The sequence below is a fragment of the Takifugu rubripes genome, chromosome 11 (assembly GCF_901000725.2).
Source record: "Takifugu rubripes chromosome 11, fTakRub1.2, whole genome shotgun sequence".
Lineage (NCBI taxonomy): Eukaryota > Metazoa > Chordata > Actinopteri > Tetraodontiformes > Tetraodontidae > Takifugu > Takifugu rubripes.
In genome coordinates, this window is record NC_042295.1 from 1,737,693 (window position 1) to 1,758,578 (window position 20,886).

General features: G+C 42.7%; 4 protein-coding genes and 1 long non-coding RNA gene across 5 annotated transcripts; all 5 read left to right on the top strand.

Annotated features, from left to right (window-relative positions):
- The first annotated feature begins 2,181 nt into the window (after positions 1–2,181).
- Positions 2,182–3,186, top strand: LOC115251561 (transcobalamin-1-like). Its single transcript, XM_029844272.1, has 4 exons — positions 2,182–2,337; positions 2,421–2,574; positions 2,807–2,943; positions 3,017–3,186. Exons 1-4 carry the CDS (start codon positions 2,271–2,273, stop codon positions 3,076–3,078), a joined length of 420 nt encoding a protein of 139 aa, XP_029700132.1. The 5' UTR covers positions 2,182–2,270; the 3' UTR covers positions 3,079–3,186.
- A 2,704-nt stretch (positions 3,187–5,890) lies between these two features.
- On the top strand, positions 5,891–7,833 carry LOC115251484 (ubiquitin carboxyl-terminal hydrolase 29-like). Its single transcript, XM_029843889.1, has 9 exons — positions 5,891–6,114; positions 6,201–6,456; positions 6,537–6,679; positions 6,765–6,864; positions 6,978–7,057; positions 7,149–7,248; positions 7,322–7,379; positions 7,449–7,606; positions 7,699–7,833. The coding sequence occupies exons 1-9, from the start codon at positions 5,936–5,938 to the stop codon at positions 7,726–7,728; spliced, it is 1,104 nt and encodes a 367-aa protein (XP_029699749.1). The 5' UTR covers positions 5,891–5,935; the 3' UTR covers positions 7,729–7,833.
- A 6,205-nt stretch (positions 7,834–14,038) lies between these two features.
- Positions 14,039–15,012, top strand: LOC115251596 (transcobalamin-1-like). The gene is made up of 4 exons (XM_029844468.1): positions 14,039–14,199; positions 14,283–14,436; positions 14,645–14,781; positions 14,855–15,012. Exons 1-4 carry the CDS (start codon positions 14,133–14,135, stop codon positions 14,914–14,916), a joined length of 420 nt encoding a protein of 139 aa, XP_029700328.1. The 5' UTR covers positions 14,039–14,132; the 3' UTR covers positions 14,917–15,012.
- A 2,072-nt stretch (positions 15,013–17,084) lies between these two features.
- On the top strand, positions 17,085–18,365 carry LOC115251466 (uncharacterized). Its single transcript, XR_003890020.1, has 3 exons — positions 17,085–17,455; positions 17,545–17,588; positions 18,140–18,365. It is a non-coding gene; the product is annotated as an uncharacterized lncRNA (long non-coding RNA).
- Positions 18,366–18,630: 265 nt separating this feature from the next.
- LOC115251465 (ubiquitin carboxyl-terminal hydrolase 29-like) lies at positions 18,631–20,627 on the top strand. The gene is made up of 9 exons (XM_029843816.1): positions 18,631–18,697; positions 18,784–19,039; positions 19,120–19,262; positions 19,348–19,447; positions 19,561–19,640; positions 19,732–19,831; positions 19,905–19,962; positions 20,032–20,189; positions 20,282–20,627. The coding sequence occupies exons 1-9, from the start codon at positions 18,657–18,659 to the stop codon at positions 20,309–20,311; spliced, it is 966 nt and encodes a 321-aa protein (XP_029699676.1). The 5' UTR covers positions 18,631–18,656; the 3' UTR covers positions 20,312–20,627.
- Positions 20,628–20,886: the final 259 nt, after the last annotated feature.

The window sequence follows — 20,886 nt, forward strand, 5'->3', positions numbered from 1 at the left end:
GCGAGATCTCCTTGTGAGGACGGGAGCAGCTATTCTGTGCGGAGACAAAGGTCTTGTTGTGCAATTTCCCAATGGAATGAAACTGAACTGCTCTATTCCATACCAAGGTGTGAAGGGACAAATGTTGATGGGTCCGACACCCTCTCCACAACAGGGGATGTGGGTGGAGATTATTGGGGAGAACTTGAGCCTGAGAACTCACCTGGTGTCGGTGTTGTGGCATTGTTTCAGAGCTGGAGGTCCTGGTTGTCAATGCTAAGTCCTTTTGTCGCGCCAGTCGATCCCTATCATGTCACCCTATTTTATGACTGAGAATAATGAGGTGTATCAGGATGTGGTTAGAGAAAAGCTTCAGGGAAATTTCTGGATGATTACATCACCCTGTTTGTTTGTCGGGCCTGAGAGTGTGGCTGCGCAGGTTGACTTCACTGCTGAACAAAATGAGTGGTATGAGATGGCTGAGGAAGCGTCTCCCCACGTTACCCTTGCCATCCATGCTGAACATCAGGCAAAGGACCTTGGTCTTATGATAAAAAGGTTAAAGGGTGTCAAGGACTGGAGCTTTACTCAGATTCCTGGCTTGTTATATTCTGCTTCAGAAAAGAGTTACAAGATAATGCACATAACTACTAATTCTGTAATCTTACAACATCGATAAATTTAGAGGTTTCATGGGAGAGAAAAGACTGATCATCCAGTGTACATATTTTAAATTCACTTCCGGAAACCTTGTGGTCCTCTGGCCCGACAGATGTGGGGCTGTGTCCCACTATTGACCCTGTGTCATTCAGAGTCTCGGATTACACCCCTATCTGGCAGAGTTAATATAAACACAGACCACCGGCTGAGTGGAGACAATAGAAGGGCTGTTAACCTCTGGGGTTTTTGAGTATTCCAATTCAGCATGGAATACTCCTATTTTGCCAGTTGAGAAGCAGGAAAAAGGGAAATATAGGATGGCTCATGATTTGAGACATATTCATTCTATTGTGACAACACCCACAGTGCCAGTTCCCAACCCATATACTGTGATATCAGCTTTGTCTCCTTCCCATAAGTGGTTCACATGTATTGACCTGGCTAATGCATTTTTCTGTCTCCCACTTGACCCTGCTATGCGTGACATCTTTTCATTTACATATAAAGGCAGACAATTATGATATGCACGTTTACCACAGGGATTCATTTCATCCCCTGGTATTTTCAATCAGACTGTTACGATACGTGGGAGTACAGGACCCGAACGCAGGCCAGGACATCATGGTGGAGTGGTCAAAACAGTTTTATTTACAGGGAAGGGGAGCACACAGTGACGACAGAAAACAGTCCTCCTGGACCGCAGGGGAATCGAGAGGCAGCGTCCGCCCATCACAGGTCCATCGGCGAGTCCCCACACCAGACGAAGTCCCCCTGGACTGCTGGGAACTCGGAACACCGGTGAGTCCTCAACCCGGAGCAGTCCCCCTGGACTGCAGAGAACTCAGGAGTCCAACGCGGCACACTCACCGGTCCAGCAACTGCTCGAAGACCGTGAATGTGCCCCGAGACACTGAAGACAGGGGCAGTCCTCCTAGACTGCAAGGGGAGCAGGAGCGGCCCTCCAGAAAAACCAGAGGCTTGGGATCAGGAGCAGCCCTCCAGGGCAACAGGAACAGGAGCGGTCCTCCAGGGAATCTGGAAGCACGGGAACAGGAGCCACCCTCTAGGAAACGCAGAGCACCAACACATGACAGGGGAAGCGACCAAACAGCTTCACCACAAACAGACACCCTTACAAACACCCACACTAGACAAACAGACACTCTCCCCACACGAACAGACACCCCGGCACTGACAGGCACAATCTGCTTAAATAGGCAGCAAGATGTAAATTGCCTACAGGTGCGCCCGCCTGCAGTGCCAGCTGCACCCAATTGTGCTCAACACCACACCCTGCAGGCCAAAGACAGACACAAACCAGAAATCCCAACACAGACGTTACAAAAGTTGTTAGAGGACAACTGCTCACAGAAACCTTGACTAACCCGGCTTCTTGTCTTTTTAACCACTTTGTGCCGTTTGTGGTCACAGGGAGGGTACACAATCTTGATTCACCCAAATTGTACAAAAACCCCTCCCCTGTCTCCATTGTTGGATGTTTGAGCAGAGTTTATGGAAAACCTTATCAGTATTTCCAGTCAGATCAAGCAAGCTGGCAGTGTAAACATTGCGGATGAGAATAAAAATGGAGCCGGACAGCTGAGCTGAGCTCTGTCGCCCACCAAGCAGCCATGATGATGAAGCTCCTTCTGCTCTCCGTAGCGCTGCTGTTGGTACTTCCTGCGGCTCGACCTGAATGTTAGCCTCACAGGGACTTACAACACAACTCCAACCCTTTAATCTTTAACTGGATGTGAAAACGTCTCATTCTTTTCATGCAGCTCAGCCATCGGACAATGTTTCAGTTCCCTTTGCTGTGGTGGTGCAGGACAACCTGAACAACAAGCCTCTTTTGAACTACAGCACCGGCACAGTCTACAGAGGGATCCTGTTGGGTGGACTCAACAGACTCATGAACTCCAATGCAGGGTTTACGTAAGAATGTCACATATTACTCATACTTCAGAAGTCAGTGTTGTTTTTGTCCTCTTTGGGTTCTCTCTCTCTCTCTCTACACTGCCAGGCCAGCTAATCACTTGGGAAGTTCCTTAAGACTATCTACATTGGGGGGGGGGGGGGGGGGGGGGGGGGGGGGACTCATTAGGGTTTTATGTATGTTAGTCAAAGATAGGTGAAATATTAGTCAGTCAGATGGTTCTTCTGCCAGGTTCACCTACACGGAAGACTCAAACTACGGTCCATACTTGGAGAGTGTCAACGGCTTGGCTGGAAGTGATAAAGACCGTACATACTGGGAGCTACTGGTCAGGACGCCAGATGGCCAACTAATTAGACCTGATGTTGGTCAGTTCACTGCAAGCACTTCTTTAATCTCTGTTGTATTTTTACAATCTCTAACACGCTGCCGACTTTGCAGGTATTGGATGTTATATTCCAAATCCAAAAGAAAAAATCATCCTGAATTTTACCAAATGGTGATGAAGCAGCAACAAGTTTGAAATCAGAACCAGTGCTCAAATAATCAATGTCTGGAAAAACGCTGTCACAAATCAATAAAGCTCATTTGCAGGCGTTGCCTTTATACTTATACAGTTACACATGCACATCCAGGGTGGCTGAATGGGACTGGTTATACTGGGATATCGGGGGAAATGTGTTGCTTTGTGTCAAAAACGGACCTTCAAACAACTTCATGTAAAATCTTACAAGCAATTGAGGTCTGTTCAAGTCTTTGTAAGGAGCTTTAATGTCATTAGTAGAGCGCAACACATTTGCTAACAGGTGCTTATCAAGCTGTGGCCTTGTGAGCTCCAACAAAACTGGCAAGTCAAACATTTATCAGAAGAATTTATGCCAGTGTTTGATTTTCCATGGTTTTTAGGGTCTGAGTGTGTACAACAAGTATTTGCTACATGATGACTACTAAAATCACTCTACTAGCAAAGTGAGGATTTTTAAAAAAAAAAAGTGCAGCCACAATTTCAAAGGGCTGTTTGAGGGATTTATGATCATGAAAATACGGTATTTTCAATTTATGGTGTCCAGTTTGGTCATTTTCATGCATCAACAACAAAACCTAGCCCTCCATGTTTTACTCTCTCAGATCTTTCCTATCAGCTTTGCCCAGATGACAACGTGTACCTGAGGTTTACTCAGCTTTGAGCGTCACGGCTAGTGACCAAAGGATGTGATTTTGTTGAACTTTTATGTCAAAAACTGACAAGCTGCAATAAAAATATGTGAAAGTGTGTCGCTCTTTTCCATACACACAACTATACACGTATGCGAGACAAGCAATATATGTGGTTGACACATATTCCAATTAATATTTGATTAGTTTTGGGTACAACACACAATATGTGGGGAAATGAGCTTCCTGCACTTTGGTTCTGGATTCATCATTTAGAAAATAAGGAAAGCTTCACTTTTGTGCATTTCGGCACCTTCACCCTGTTATTTTGTTGGGTTCGATATTGCTATTAATGTAAAGGTGGACAAATATAAAATGACAAAATAAAAACTTTTTCAAAGGTTGAAAAATTGTCTTTGATTCAATGCCAGACTCTGATTTAAACAAAGCAATATCCACTTTGATGTGTTGGGGAAAAACAATATGAACAGTTAACATATATAATTAAATTCAGACAATTCAGCAATACTACAGCCTCCCCTCCTCAATCCAGCATATAATATATATTCATACAATCATTATGAAGATTTGGAAGTACTTAAAGCTTCTTTTTCGAGAAAAGGTATGTTTTATGTATAGACACATTTTTCTGTTGTCATTTTTTTGTATAAATGAAAATCCTATTATTCTCAATGTTCCTTTTCTTTGTGTTTAGAAAAGTGCATCTCCCAATAAGAACTCCAAAAAAAGGTATTAAAATTAATTGAAAAACAAATAATTTGGAGACAGTTACATGTAATGTCAATATTTGTTGTATTAAGGAAATGTATTTCATTTTTTTCTAAATGGATTATCTAATTTTAGTGTTATAAGTTTGAAGCATAACTTAATCACAATCAGTAACAACCAGTAAAGAAAGTCCCCAACAAAAGTTTGAACCAGACAAGAATTTAACTTGTTAGTGGTGTACCGTTAAATTCTATTACACAAGGCCACTGAAGTAGCCTGTGACTTTCTGTAATTGTCAGTTTATTTGGTCTAACAAGACCCTAAAGACAATTTCTGTTTAGCGATACCTACGAGGGAGCCACCGTATCTTGTCTCGATGGCGAAGACACACATGAAAAGACGCCTTGGTGGCACAGCTTGTTTTCATGCTGCATGGTATGTTCAACAGAACTGAAGTCATGTTCAGAAAATTAGAGTTGGATACGTTTGATTTGAGACATCATGGCCTTTTTGTGTTTTCTCAGTGTTCTTCCCCAGACACCATTATAGAGCCATCACCATATTCAGTGTAAGCATTGCTGTTTTTTTGCTTCCTTTTTTCTATCTTGAATTATAAATATCAATTAAACTCCTACTGGCTTTCAAATTTTAGGGAATTAAAAACTGGCTCCATATTGTCTCATAAACTAAAGAAGCAGCTGTGTGGAGAGAAAGATCTGAGTTGACTTATTTTAATGGAGGTTGTTCAACTAAAAATAATTGTAAAAATTAACCAGAATCTGCAGAATATTAAATAGGCAGAATAACACAAGGTTACATAATTGGAGGTTACTTTATGATCATGGCCTTTATCCTCGAAGAGGCAAAGTCTCTCCAGAATTCAGAACCAAAATTCACTTTGTTCAACTGCTTCTTGTCCCATTATCAACATTTTCTGAAGATTTCATGTATTCAAAACTATCACAGAACCTCCTTGTTGGAGGTAAATTATAACAAAAAATGTCCCCGATGTTAAAGGGAAAGTGACCTTTAACAACTCCAAAAATGTTGCAAATAACCTTTAAAGAATGATAATTTGTAATGGATTTGTTGTACAGGCCTTTCAAATCTAAAATAACACCCGAAGAAAAGGAGGTGCCAAGGAACAACCCTCATTCATCCCGCAACCCCCAGACGGGCAACTCGGAAAAAATAAACAGCAACTCAGAAAACCTGCTCAAACAGACCAATCCAACCAGGTCAGCATATATTGGCTCAGGATTGAAATAAATGGGACAGATAGGATCCCAATGTTGTACTAAAAACTGGTCATTTACAATTAAACTCTCAAACACTGTACTTCCCATTTTTGTAGAAAGTAACCTGTCAATTTTAAAGTGTTTCCAATGCCAACTCTAACTGGCAATGACTTTATTCAACAGACCTTTTCCTTCTGCACTCAAGAAAAACCAAGAAAAAATACAAGAACCAGAAGAAATGAAGGCAGTACCGAGGAACATCCTTTACAAGGCTCAGAAAGATAATAACACGAACAGTATTTTAAGAAAGGTGACATTTTCAGAGGAGAGATCTACCAGGTCAGAGGAGATCGGTCACAAATTTCCCAGGGCTGAAATGACACCTGCGAACACATTTTTGACTGTTCAATCGTTTGGGTGAGTATATCCACCAGATGTTCCTCCCATCCGATCGGCCCCGTATGGTCAGTCAGTGGTAAGTCGTTATTCTGGTATCATTGTAGGCTTCCGAACATCGGCCAGACCTGCTACATGAACTCCAGCTTGCAGAGTCTCCTGATTTTGACTGACTTTATGAATGATATCAGTTCATTGGAGAAGGATTGGAGACACGTCCCTGGAGCCAAAATGCTAAAGGAGCTATTAAAGCTGAGGAAAAGCCACACCTCAACAGACCAAAAAGCTAAAGTCAAGCTCCTTCTGTCATTCAAACTGGCCGTCAGTATGAATGCTCCTGCTTTCATGGGAAACCTCCAGCATGTGAGTTGGCTGATTTCACTTAGTTCATTGTCTCTCGTCATCCCAGCTGGAAGTCAGACGCCCTGGTCTTGTGTTTGCAGGACGCTCATGAGTTCCTGACCACGGTCCTGGATCAGATTAGCATGGCAATGAGAGCCGCATCAGAGCAAAGCCTTCAGAGCATCGTCTGCCCTGTGAAAAAGCACATGGATTTTTGCGTCAACTCTGTCAGAAAATGCAAGAGGTAAAAGCGCAGTCTTGCGTGGCTGCTATTGTCAGAAGCATGATGCTAATGTCATTTTAATGTCAAATGTTTCTTTACTATGAAGCTGCAATATAAAGAGCGTGAGGAAGCTCCAATATACAAACTTGTCTCTGGATGTGATACCTGGAGCAACGGTAGAGGAGATGATGCAGAGGTACTTTACGGTGAGTTCTGCCGGTCCTCATCCTGTCATGTGAGCACAGTTGGTTCTGTTTGATTTTTTTCTTGTTCTCTGCCTCTTCTAACGCTGCCTGTTGTCTTTGCGTTGTTTTAACAGGAGGAAGAAGTTCTGTTCAAGTGTGAGTGGTGTGAAGGATGTAGATCAGTTCTCAGTTCATCTTTGGAATCTCTACCACGGTGAGCCACATCACATCGTGGTCCAAAGCGTTTTTGCAACAGATGACAGTCAGAAATTGTCAACCTGACAACTGTCAACCTTTTCCTGCAGTGTGTTCATCCTCCAGCTGAAGCGATTTTGTTTCTTTACAAATTCAAAGATATCCGACCCTGTCAAGCTTCAGAGGGACATCGTAGTTCAATCTGCACAGGTAAAAACTATCCCTACCACACAATATCTTATATGAGCGTTAGCAACATCTCCTTTTCTCAACATTATTGAAGGGTGCAGCCTGCTATAGTCTGGTCAGCGTCATCAGTCATCTCGGGACATTACACAGAGGTAACCTTTACAATTGTCTGACCTTCAAAAGAGCGAAAATCTTAACTGCAACAATCTCCCTTCTTTCAGGACACTATGTCTGCGATTGTATTTATCCAGACAGGAGCTCAGATGACTTTTCAGACCCCTGGATGATGCTCAATGACGCAACTGTCTATCCAACAAATGGGGCTGAAGTTTGTGAACAACGGAGCAGGTTGGGCTACATTCTATTTTACAAGAGAAATGTAAGAACCCACACTCCCACTGTGACACAGTTAGTAAAATCTGGAATTGCCTGACATCATTCTAACGTCGTGTCTATTTGTTTTGTTCTTAGGATGTGGATGTCAGAAATGATTTTGAATGACAGGCTATAGACAACCTTGCTGACAAAGATGCTAAATATCGCAAAAAAAGTTAAACTTGCTGAAGGAAGGTAGAAGCTATGCGGCTGTTGGGCGTCATCACGGCATAAATGAATCTTTGTTTTGTTCCATAAAGGAGGACAATAATGTAAGGAGGACAGCAACAATAAGTTTAAACAAGGATGCAAAAAGGGTTTTAACTGTCCGCCACAAGACCATCGTAAGGATGGAGTCTGCTTTAGCTTTGTGGATTAATGACTGCAGGAAAAGAATGTTCCGCTGGATACCAACGTTATCCGCACAATTTAAGGCCCAAAAAGATCGTTGGACTCTTGTTGATGCCGTGGACTCGGATCAAGATTTCTCACTAAAGGACTACTGGTGTCGATACTCCATTGCTTCATGTCTCCAAAATATTCAGATGGCTATTCAGGAGATGAAAGCTGAAACCTTGAATGCCTGCTGGAAAAAACTGTGTCCAGAGGCAGTGCAAAACCCGAACGGAGACTCCGTTAACGAGATCCGTCGCTCCGCGGTAGGTACAGCTGTGAATCTAGCTAAACAGCTCGGAGGAGACGGCTTTAATGACATAACTCCTGATGACATTAATGCCCTGATTGATGCACACACACATCCGCTGACTGATGAAGATCTGGCAGAGATGACAAAGCCACCAAGCAAGGATCAGGGACAAGGGGAAGAAGAGGGGTAACATTTCAATACATGTATTTAAAATATGTATTTTCAAGTTGAACCTATTTTCTAATTGGTATTTCATTTAATTGACGTCTTCATATTTTCTATCAAAATATCCTTTATTTTCAATTTATGGTTTCAATTTATGGCAGAGATGACAAAGCCACCAAGCAAGGATCAGGGACAAGGGGAACAAGAGGGGTAGCATTTCAATACATGTATTTAAAATATGTATTTTCAAGTTTCATTTAATTGACATCTTTATATTTTCTATCAAAATATCTTATATTTTCAATTCATGGTGTCCCGTTTGGTCATTTTCATGCATCAACAACACAAGCTAGCCCTCACCAAAATGAACCAGATGTTCATATGCTCTGCCCAGTTAGCTCAGGAAGTTAAGAAGCCCTGAAACTGCTTCACCACATTGAGACAAAACATCCTGCATTGATAGAAAAGCCCTTAGAATTTTCTTTAAATTTGAACATGGACCTGGAAGAGGTTTTTATTATTGGAGCCACCACATTCCTACCTGGATTGTGGAAGACTTTTCAGCATGAAGCTAGACCCTGGTACAAGAAAGGATTCTGTACAACTCGTTCAGATACATACAGACATACAGCTACAGAGATCTACAGCATGTGGACCAAAAATATTAGCTTTTTTACTTAAAAAAACCCAAAAGTTTATAGGCATATTTGTCAGGGACGGGGGTGATCAGGACCCGAACGCAGGCCAGGACACAGTGGTAAAATGGTCAAACAAACTTTATTAACGGGGGAGGGGGCACACAAAGAACACAAGGAACACGGAGCACACGAGGGCAGCCCTCCAGGGCTGCGGAAAGGCCCAGGGAACAGGGACGGCCCTCCAGGGCGCAGGGAAAAGGGGTAGCCCTCCAGGGCTGCGGAGCACACAAAGGACACGAGGGCAGCTCTCTAGGACCGCGGAGGGAACAGGGGCGGCCCTCCAGGAGACACGAAGCTGGAGCGGCCCTCCAGGAGACATAGAGCAGCAGGAGTGGCCCTCCAGGAGACACAGAGCAGCAGGAGCAGCCCTCCAGGAGACACAGAGCAGGAGCACACGACAAGGGAGACGAACAGACAGCCTCGAGACCACCAGACACACTGACAAGACTAACAGCACAGCCACACAACACAAACAGAACACCCTGGCACTGACAGGCAGGCGCAACCTGCTTAAATAGGCAGCCCGATGTAAATTGCCTACAGGTGCGCCTGCCAACAGTGCCAGCTGTCATCAATTGTGCCCCACACAACCCCGAAACCCTGACAATATTTCTGCTGTGATTTTATTTTTGTAGGCTCTGATATTTTGTTTCATATAATACATCTTTTTTTTTTAAAAAATGCTGAGTTAAAAGCACAAGAAGTTGCTTTTTAGCAATAGTTTTACAAAATGTAGTTTGTTTGGGTTGAACTACTTGTAGTACCGTTCGGCTAACGCTAACTGATGCTAACGCATGGCCGTAAGGGGCTTCCTATTCAGTAGGTCATACTTTGTCTTTTAACATTTTAAAGACGTTTTTATCATTGCCAAATGAATTTGTAGCTAATACAGTATGCCACTTCAGAGTTATAGCTCAGGTATTTAACATAATTTAATTTATATAATTTAACATAATTTTTTTTGGAAGAAGCGTTCCCCAACATCAGCACAATAATATACATACACATTAACGATCTTTATGGGGTGTCTAAATTACTCCCCAAAAGCTTAGCTGAACCAACCAGAACCCCAATATGTGAGAAAAAATGTTGGATCGGGAGTTGGTCCGTGGAAGCAGATGGAGAAGACAACAGCCCCAACCGATCCTGTTCATGACGCCAATTTTGTGGTAAATTTCTTATGGTGGTAGCTGAGATGTGCTGATGAGAAAGGAATCTTCGTAGACACCGACTGGGTTATCAGAGATGTTTATTGAAGAGAACAGTCAGGCATCAATCGAACACTGCAGATTGTCAGAGGGAGGTTTTGCGGTCCCGATGGTGAAGATCTCCGAATTGTTTACTTCGGTACCCCCTTTTATATTGTCAAGTAAACAGACTCCTTTATGATGATCTCATGACACTATATGACCCACCATATGATATGGCACAAGCATGTGAGAGCACGTGAGAGCGCATGATAGCACTGATAATAGGACTCATGTGGAACCTCTTCAGAAATTAGGAAACAGGGACTACTGGGGATCAATACAAAAGCTTCAGATACTACATAGTACAGTGCTGTATTGCTGTATATACAGTGCACTGTATATGAAAAAAAAATTGGGTTGGGACTCGGAGCGCAGTTGACGGGACGGACACTCCAGACACCTGACATTTGTGTTTTTTGTGTGGGTTGGAAAAGTGACACGTGAACGTGAATTAAAAGGCTCTTTGTCCTTGGGAATTAACCCCCAGAGTGGAACCGGACCAACGACGTATGGTCTAGAAGCTTGTTTCACTGAGGCATTGAGCTGACCGTTGGAGTCATTCACATTCAATCTCACTTGGGAGCATAGTTAAAGATAGAACTAGAATGTGGTAAAGCGTGTTGGGATCAAGGAGAATGTTCTCCCTATCAGGTGGTGAGTGGCATGAAAGAACAGGACAGGAAAAGAGAATTGGATGCAATAAAAAAGTTGTGGAAGGAAGCTCAGAAGCAAAAGATACTTCCCCCTCCAGAGGTGAAGGTTAATTTAGCTGAAGCATTGTGTAGATGGGAGTCAGAAATTCACACTAGATTACAAGATCGGTTTTATAGCAGGAAAATCATGGAAAAAACAGGGTAAGGAGTTAGAAGATAAGCGTCCAAGGATACATGTTGTGGCTGTGGCACGTGCAGCAGTGATCTAGGGGGGTCACACGAGTGCCCAATGTAGAGAAGCCTCCATTAGAAGATCCAAACCAGACACTGACATTTAACACCACCCTTTATCCATCATTACCTACTACCACTTCCCCACCGCCATATCAATTGCCAGTTTTGACTATTAATAGTGGTCAGTTAGATGTGGACAAGGATGAAGAACTGCAGGAGTTACGTGAGACAGTGTGGGAACTTTGGAGACAGGTTAGAATGATCAAACAGGGACAGGGAGAGGTTGGAGATAAGTTAGGAAAAAATGAATTTAGAGAGGAATGCCAGGTGGTTCGCCCGAAAATCTACCAACAAATTACATTTAAAAAAACAGGACAGTAAAAATCTGCATCAAATGTCTTTAAAACATCTACTAATCAAATAAAACGAGTGAAAAGAGCTGATCCCTCAGGAGGATTTGCAAGGGCTGAGTGTAGGGAGGAGAAAGCAAGACTGATTTAAGGCAGTGATAAAGAGGAGTGCGAGAGTAAGACAGATACCCTCAAACTTCCAGGTACATTCATTGGGGAATTGGAGATTCAAGAGCCGGTTGAATCTCAGACAGAATTATATGAAAAAGATCCAGGTTCATTTATGGAAAATTATGAATCAGAATCATGGGAAGAGAGTGAGTGTGAGTATAGAGGTTTACCACTGACAGGGGCCATAAACAATGAGGAGGTGGGTCAAAGTAAGGGGCGAAGTAAGGGGCCTGTTTCAGGAATGCCGCAGTTCCAGGCCCCTCTGATACAGAAAAGAGGAGGACAGGAACCAGTATGTTCCATTTGCTATCACAGACATTAATTGTTTGGTGGATAAGATGCCCCCACCCTCCGAGGGAGGCGGCAAGTGGATGTCGCGCCTTTTTAGTTTAACACAGAGCATGCAGCTGGCGATGGGAGACTTTCGAGGAATTTTAGGGAGACAAGTGTCTCTCTGGGATTTGGATAAAGTTGAAGTAGCAGCAGACATTAAAGACAGACCTAATGCTGCACGTTTTGGGCCTTGTGCAACCAGGGTTGGTGAAGCTATGAGACAGATATTTCCAGTATCTCCAGGAGCAATGCAGAACTTAAGATTTAAGTGGGAGGAAAGTGAGTCGGCACATGGGTTCCTTACAAGGTGTAAAGAGGAATGGATGTGTGCCACAGGGTGCCATCCTGGCTCAGATAATCTACACACCACTTTGTTCCGTCAGGCAATAATTTTAGGACTTCCACAATCAGTGAAAGAAGCCTCGAAAGGAAATCCTGACCTTCCAGACAGCACAGCTGATGTCTAGGAGAGACATCTCTCTCATCACATCAATACATTTAAAGTTAAACAACAGGGAAAGAAAGAGGGAGTGGTGACAGCGCAGGAACATCGCAAAAAAATGCAGTTAGATGAGGCAAAAGGAAAAAGCTTAATGATAAACGAAAGGAAGCAGTTTCCTCGGCAGGTGCAGCCAGATCCGTTAGGTCCGCAGCAAGATTTTGCTCCGATAAACCCGTATTGGGTCAGTCCGAGGGAAGGCATACGTGAGAAACGCGGCAGGCAGGGATACGGTTTGGTAGGTGGGTACTTAGGCTGAGATCAGTGTCACGCCTGAAAGGGAATGGTCATTGGCGAAAGGACTGTCCATATCGCAACTATCAGGATGTACCAGGCAGTGGTCCAACATTCGGACCTTGCCCAAAACCCCTTTCTTCTCCCAGCCAAACCGTGGAAGCAGAGGAAGGGGAAGACCTCAATATCGTGCTCCAAATCCTGAGGTTGCTCCACAAGGCCAATTCCCAATGGGAAACTGGCCCTACGATGAGTTGCAGTGATGGGGCCCAGGGGCCCCTGCGGACGAGGCACTGGCAGACCCCCTCGTCCGCATGACGGTGCAGGGAAGAGGGCATTCTTTCTTGGTTGACTCAGGAGCCCGCTATTCCACTATCTCATGGAATTTATCACCGGAGCTGATTTCATCTGACACCGTCGAGCTTGTGTGTTCTCAGGAAGCTCGGAGAGACTGCCGTTTTCTGTGCCATTAGTTGACTCATTTTGCTAGACAGTGTTGCACCCTTTGTGATTTCACCACATTGCCCTATCAACCTGTTGGGGCGAGATCTCCTTGTGAGGACGGGAGCAGCGATTCTGTGTGGAGACAAAGGTCTTGTTGTGCAATTTCCTAATGGACTGAAACTGAACTGCTCTATTCCATACCAAGGTGTGAAGGGACAAATGTTGATGGGTCCGACACCCTCTCCTCAACAGGGGATGTGGGCGTACATTTATTGGGGAGAACTTGAGCCTGAGACCTCACCTGGTGTTGGTGTTGTGGCATTGTTTCAGAGCTGGAGGTCCTGGTTGTCAATGCTAAGTCCTTTTGTCGCGCCAGTCGATCTCTATCATGTCACCCTATTTTATGACTGTGAGAACAATGAGGTGTATCAGCATGTGGTTAGAGAAAAGCTTCAGGGAAATTTCTGGATGATTACATCACCGTGATTGTTTGTTGGGCCTGAGGGTGTGGCTGCGCAGGTTGACTTCACTGCTGAAAAAAATGAGTGGTATGAGATGGCTGAGGAAGCGTGTCGTTAGAGGACAACTGCTTACAGAAACTTTGACTAACCCGGCTTCTCGTCTTTTTACCCACTTTGTCCCGTTTGTGGTCACAGGGAGGGTACACAATCTTGATTCACCCAAATTGTACAAAAACACCTCCATTGTCTCCATTGTTTGATATTTGAACAGAGTTTATGGAAAACCGGTATTTCCAGTCAGATCAAGCAAGCTGGCAGTGTAAACATTGCCAACATGAGAATAAAAACGGAGCCGGAGAGCTGAGCTGAGCTCTGTCGCCCACCAAGCAGCCATGATGATGAAGCTCCTTCTGCTCTCCGTAGCGCTGCTGTTGGTACTTCCTGCGGCTCGACCTGAATGTTAGCCTCACAGGGACTTACAACACAACTCCAACCCTTTAATCTTTAACTGGATGTGAAAACGTCTCATTCTTTTCTTGCAGCTCAGTCATCGGACAATGTTTCAGTTCCCTTTGCTGTGGTGGTGCAGGACAACCTGAACAACAAGCCTCTTTCGAACTACAGCACCGGCACAGTCTACAGAGGGATCCTGCTGGGTGGACTCAACAGACTCATGAACTCCAATGCAGGGTTTACGTAAGAATGTCACATATTACTCATACTTCAGAAGTCAGTGTTGTTTTTGTCCTCTTTGGGTTCTCTCTCTCTCTCTACACTGCCAGGCCAGCTAATCACTTGGGAAATTCCTTAAGACTATCTACATTGGGGGGGGACTCATTAGGGTTTTATGTATGTTAGCCAAAGATAGGTGAAATATTGATCAGTCAGATGGTTCTTCTGCCAGGTTCACCTACACGGAAGACCCAAACTATGGTCCATACTTGGAGAGCGTCAATGGCTTGGCTGGAAGTGATAAAGACCGTACATACTGGGAGCTACTGGTCAGGACTCCAGATGGCCAACTAATTAGACCTGATGTTGGTCAGTTCACTGCAAGCACTTCTTTAATCTCTGTTGTATTTTTACAATCTCTAACACGCTGCCGACTTTGCAGGTATCGGATGTTATATTCCAAATCCAAATGAAAAAATCATCCTGAATTTTACCAAATGGTGATGAAGCAGCAACAAGTTTGAAATCAGCACCAGCGCTCAAATAATCAATGTCTGGAAAAACGCTGTCACAAATCAATAAAGCTCATTTGCAGGCATTGCCTTTATACTTTCACAGTTACACATGCACATCCAGGGTGGCTGAATGGGACTGGTTATACTGGGATATCGGGGGAAATGTGTTGCTTTGTGGCAAAAATGGACCTTCAAACAACTTCATGTAAAATCTTACAAGCAATTGAGGTCTGTTCAAGTCTTTGTAAGGAGCTTTAATGTCATTAGTAGAGCGCAACACATTTGCTAACAGGTGCTTATCAAGCTGTGGCCTTGTGGGCTCCAACAAAACTGGCAAGTCAAACATTTATCAGAAGACTTCATGCCAATGTTTGATTTCCCATGGTTTCTGGGGTCTGGGTGTGTACAACAAGTATTTGCTACATGATGACTACTAAAATCACTCTACTAGCAAAGTGAGGATTTTTTTTTAAAAAGTGCAGCCACAATTTCAAAGGGCTATTTGAGGGCTTTATGATCGTGAAAATACGGTATTTTCAATTTATGGTGTCCAGTTTGTTCATTTTCATGCATCAACAACACAAGCTAGCCCTCACCAAAATTAACCAGATGTTTTTTTCTTGTTCTTTTTTTCTATATGTGAAAGTTGTTTGGAGAGCTTTTTTTAATTACAAAGGGGAAAAATGCCAATGATGAAAAAGAAGAGTCAGACTGCCAGCAAAACCAAAGCTGCAAACAAAAACCCAAAACAAAACAAACAAAACAACAACCAGAAACACCTTCCTAAAATACTAAGTTACTGGTTCATCAGTACAGGTGATTCACAGGCATCACACCTGCCATGTGTAATATGCTCTGACCAGATAGCTCAGGAAGTTAAGAAGCCCTGAAACTGCTTCACCACATTGAGGGTCATGATGGTAAAAGATCAGACCCTCCTTGAAGCCTTGGAGGCATTTAACTACCACAAATTCAGGTAAGGTATCCAATGATAGTCATTTGTTGTGCGTGCGGTGCTCCACTCTGCTAAGGGCGCAGTTACTTCCACACGCTCACTTCACACTAATTTTGTTGCGCATGGCAGCTTTGAAACCAAGAGCGTGCCCGGCAGTGGACCGTACGTGGCGGAAGTAAACTGCACTCATGATAAATATATGTGGGAAATGTGGATAATTTGGCCCCTAACAGACCATAATAAGTCACTTATTGGTGAAACCTTTAGTACCATCTAGGCATCTTTTAGAAGGACTTCATCAATGTTCTCCCAATAACCAGATTTAGGCTGCAGGTGCTGAAAAAGTTTATCATATGATTAAATCCATGTTTTACTCTCTCAGATCTTTCCTCTCAGCTTTGCCCAGATGACAACGTGTACCTGAGGTTTACTCAGCTTTGAGCGTGATGGCTCGTGACCAAAGGATGTGATTTTGTTGAACTTTTATGTCAAAAACTGACAAGCTGCAATAAAAATATGTGAAAGTGTGTTGCTCTTTTCCATACACACAACTATACACGTATGCGAGACAAGCAATATATGTGGCAGACACATATTCCAATTAATTTTTTATTAGTTTTGGGTATAGCACACAATATGTGGGGAAATGAGCTTCCTGCACTTTGGTTCTGGGTTCATCATTTAGAAAATAAGGAAAGCTTCACTTTTGTGCATTTAGGCATCTTCACCCTGTTATTTTGTTGGGTTCAACATTGCTGTTAATGTAAAGGTGGACAAATATAAAATGACAAAATAAAAACTTTTTCAAAGGTTGAAAAATTGTCTTTGATTCAATGCCAGACTCTGATTTAAACAAAGCAATATCCACTTTGATGTGTTGGGGAAAAACAATATTAACAGTTAACATATATAATTAAATTCAGACAATTCAGCAATACTACAGCCTCCCCTCCTCAATCCAGCATATAATATATATTCATACAATCATTATGAAGATTTGGAAGTACTTAAAGCTTCTTTTTCGAGAAAAGGTATGTTTTATGTATAGACACATTTTTCTGTTGTCATTTTTTTGTATAAATGAAAAACCTATTATTCTCAATGTTCCTTTTTTTTGTGTTTAGAAAAGTGCATCTCCCAATAAGAACTCCAAAAAAAGGTATTAAAATTAATTGAAAAACAAATAATTTGGAGACAGTTACATGTAATGTCAATATTTGTTGTATTAAGGAAATGTATTTTATTTTTTTCTAAATGGATTATCTAATTTTAGTGTTATAAGTTTGAAGCATAACTTAATCACAATCAGTAACAACCAGTAAAGAAAGTCCCCAACAAAAGTTTGAACCAGACAAGAATTTAACTTGTTAGTGGTGTACCGTTAAATTCTATTACACAAGGCCACTGAAGTAGCCTGTGACTTTCTGTAATTGTCAGTTTATTTGGTCTAACAAGACCCTAAAGACAATTTCTGTTTAGCGATACCTACGAGGGAGCCACCGTATCTTGTCTCGATGGCGAAGACACACATGAAAAGACGCCTTGGTGGCACAGCTTGTTTTCATGCTGCATGGTATGTTCAACAGAACTGAAGTCATGTTCAGAAAATTAGAGTTGGATACGTTTGATTTGAGACATCATGGCCTTTTTGTGTTTCCTCAGTGTTCTTCCCCAGACACCATTATAGAGCCATCACCATATTCAGTGTAAGCATTCCTGTTTTTTTGCTTCCTTTTTTCTATCTTGAATTATAAATATCAATTAAACTCCTACTGGCTTTAAAATGTTAGGGAATTAAAAACTGGCTCCATATTGTCTCATAAACTAAAGAAGCAGCTGTGTGGAGAGAAAGATCTGAGTTGTCTTATTTTAATGGAGGTTGTTCAACTAAAAAACAATTGTAAAAATTAACCAGAATCTGCAGAATATTAAATAGGCAGGATAACACAAGGTTACATAATTGGAGGTTACTTTATGATCATGGCCTTTATCCTCGAAGAGGCAAAGTCTCTCCAGAATTCAGAACCAAAATTCACTTTGTTCAACTGCTTCCTGTCCCATTATCAACATTTTCTGAAGATTTCATGTATTCAAAACTATCATAGAACCTCCTTGTTGGAGGTAAATTATAACAAAAAATGTCCTCGATGTTAAAGGGAAAGTGACCTTTAACAACTCCAAAAATGTTGCAAATAACCTTTAAAAAATCTGTTAAAATCTCAAGTGAATGATAATTTGTAATGGATTTGTTGTACAGGCCTTTCAAATCTAAAATAACACCAGAAGAAAAGGAGGTGCCAAGGAACAACCCTCATTCCTCCCGCAACCCCCAGACGGGCAACTCAGAAAAAATAAACAGCAACTCAGAAAACCTGCTCAAACAGACCAATCCAACCAGGTCAGCATAGATTGGCTCAGGATTGAAATAAATGGGACAGATAGGTTCCCAATGTTGGACTAAAAACTGGTCATTTACAATTAAACTCTCAAACACTGTACTTCCCATTTGTGTAGAAAGTAACCTGCCAATTTTAAAATGTTTCCAATGCCAACTCTAACTGGCAATGACTTTATTCAACAGGCCTTTTCCTTCTGCACTCAAGAAAAATCAAGAAAAAATACAAGAACCACAAGAAATGAAGGCAGTACCGAGGAACATCCTTTACAAGGCTCACAAAGATAATAACACGAACAGTATTTTAAGAAAGGTGACATTTTCAGAGGAGAGATCTACCAGGTCAGGGGAGATCGGTCACAAATTTCCCAGGGCTGAAATGACACCTGCGAACACATTTTTGACTGTTCAATCGTTTGGGTGAGTATATCCACCAGATGTTCCTCCCATCCGATCGGCCCCGTATGGTCAGTCAGTGGTAAGTCGTTATTCTGGTATCATTGTAGGCTTCCGAACATCGGCCAGACCTGCTACATGAACTCCAGCTTGCAGAGTCTCCTGATTTTGACTGACTTTATGAATGATATCAGTTCATTGGAGAAGGATTGGAGAAACGTTCCTGGAGCCAAAATGCTAAAGGAGCTATTAAAGCTGAGGAAAAGCCACACCTCAACAGACCAAAAAGCTAAAGTTAAGCTCCTTCTGTCATTCAAACTGGCCGTCAGTATGAATGCTCCTGCTTTCATGGGAAACCTCCAGCATGTGAGTTGGCTGATTTTACTTAGTTCATTGTCTCTCGTCATCCCAGCGGGAAGTCAGACGCCCTGGTCTTGTGTTTGCAGGACGCTCATGAGTTCCTGACCACGGTCCTGGATCAGATTAGCATGGCAATGAGAGCCGCATCAGAGCAAAGCCTTCAGAGCGTCGTCTGCCCCGTGAAAAAGCACATGGATTTTTGCGTCAACTCTGTCAGAAAATGCAAGAGGTAAAAGCGCAGTCTTGTGTTGCTGCTATTGTCAGAAGCATGATGCTAATGTCATTTTAATGTCAAATATTTCTTTACTATGAAGCTGCAATATAAAGAGCGTGAGGAAGCTCCAATATACAAACTTGTCTCTGGATGTGATACCTGGAGCAACGGTAGAGGAGATGATGCAGAGGTACTTTACGGTGAGTTCTGCCGGTCCTCATCCTGTCATGTGAGCACAGTTGGTTCTGTTTGATTTTTTTCTTGTTCCCTGCCTCTTCTTACGCTGCCTGTTGTCTTTGCGTTGTTTTAACAGGAGGAAGAAGTTCTGTTCAAGTGTGAGTGGTGTAAAGGATGTAGATCAGTTCTCAGTTCATCTTTGGAATCTCTACCTCGGTGAGCCACATCACATCGTGGTCCAAAGCGTTTTTGCGACAGATGACAGTCAGAAATTGTCAACCTGACAACTGTCAACCTTTTCCTGCAGTGTGTTCATCCTCCAGCTGAAGCGATTTTGTTTCTTTACAAATTCAAAGATATCCGACCCTGTCAAGCTTCAGAGGGACATCGTAGTTCGATCTGCACAGGTAAAAACCATCCCTACCACACAATATCTTATATGAGTGTTAGCAACATCTCCTTTTCTCAACATTATTGAAGGGTGCAGCCTGCTACAGTCTGGTCAGCGTCATCAGTCATCTCGGGACATTACACAGAGGTAACCTTTACAATTGTCTGACCTTCAAAAGAGCTAAAATCTTAACTGCAACAATCTCCCTTCTTTCAGGACACTATGTCTGCGATTGTATTTATCCAGACAGGAGCTCAGATGACTTTTCAGACCCCTGGATGATGCTCAATGACGCAACTGTCTATCCGACAAATGGGGCTGAAGTTTGTGAACAACGGAGCAGGTTGGGCTACATTCTATTTTACAAGAGAAATGTAAGAACCCACACTCCCACTGTGACACAGTTAGTAAAATCTGGAATTGCCTGGCATCATTCTAACGTCGTGTCTATTTTTTTTGTTCTTAGGATGTGGATGTCAGAAATGATTTTGAATGAAAGGCTATAAACAACCTTGCTGACAAAGATGCTAAATATCACCGAAAAAGTTAAACTTGCTGAAGGAAGGTAGAAGCTATGCGGCTGTTGGGCGTCATCACGGCATAAATGAATCTTCGGTTTGTTCCATAGAGGAGGAGGAAAATAACATAAGGAGGACAGCAGCAATAAGTTTAAACAAGGATGCAAAAAGTGTTTTAACTGTCCGCCACAAGACCATCGTAAGGATGGAGTCTGTTTTAGCTTTGTGGATTAATGACTGCAGGAAAAGAACGTTCCGCTGGATACCAACGTTATCCGCACAATTTAAGGCCCAAAAAGATCGTTGGACTCTTGTTACAACCTGCAACATCTTGTTGATGCTGTGGACTCGGATCAAGATTTCTCACTAAAGGACTACTGGCGTCGGTACTCCATTGCTTCATGTCTCCAAAATATTCAGATGGCTATTCAGGAGATGAAAGCTCAAACCTTGAATGCCTGCTGGAAAAAACTGTGTCCAGAGGCAGTGCAAAACCCGAACGGAGACTCCGTTGACGAGATCCGTCGCTCCGCGGTAGGTACAGCTGTGAATC

Bases quoted from the DNA above. Each gene is read 5' to 3' on its own strand.
- LOC115251484 (XM_029843889.1), top strand. From the start codon at position 5,936: ATGAAGGCAGTACCGAGGAACATCCTTTACAAGGCTCAGAAAGATAAT. The intron at 7,249-7,321 runs GTAAAAACTATC...ACATTATTGAAG, and splicing joins TCGTAGTTCAATCTGCACAG to GGTGCAGCCTGCTATAGTCT. The intron at 7,607-7,698 runs GTAAGAACCCAC...TTTTGTTCTTAG, and splicing joins TTCTATTTTACAAGAGAAAT to GATGTGGATGTCAGAAATGA.
- LOC115251465 (XM_029843816.1), top strand. From the start codon at position 18,657: ATGACACCTGCGAACACATTTTTGACTGTTCAATCGTTTGG. The intron at 18,698-18,783 runs GTGAGTATATCC...GTATCATTGTAG, and splicing joins TTGACTGTTCAATCGTTTGG to GCTTCCGAACATCGGCCAGA. The intron at 19,448-19,560 runs GTGAGTTCTGCC...TTGTTTTAACAG, and splicing joins TGATGCAGAGGTACTTTACG to GAGGAAGAAGTTCTGTTCAA.
- LOC115251561 (XM_029844272.1), top strand. From the start codon at position 2,271: ATGATGATGAAGCTCCTTCTGCTCTCCGTAGCGCTGCTGTTGGTACTT. The intron at 2,575-2,806 runs GTAAGAATGTCA...TTCTTCTGCCAG, and splicing joins AACTCCAATGCAGGGTTTAC to GTTCACCTACACGGAAGACT. The intron at 2,944-3,016 runs GTCAGTTCACTG...CCGACTTTGCAG, and splicing joins ACTAATTAGACCTGATGTTG to GTATTGGATGTTATATTCCA.
- LOC115251596 (XM_029844468.1), top strand. From the start codon at position 14,133: ATGATGATGAAGCTCCTTCTGCTCTCCGTAGCGCTGCTGTTGGTACTT. The intron at 14,200-14,282 runs GTTAGCCTCACA...CTTTTCTTGCAG, and splicing joins TCCTGCGGCTCGACCTGAAT to CTCAGTCATCGGACAATGTT. The intron at 14,782-14,854 runs GTCAGTTCACTG...CCGACTTTGCAG, and splicing joins ACTAATTAGACCTGATGTTG to GTATCGGATGTTATATTCCA.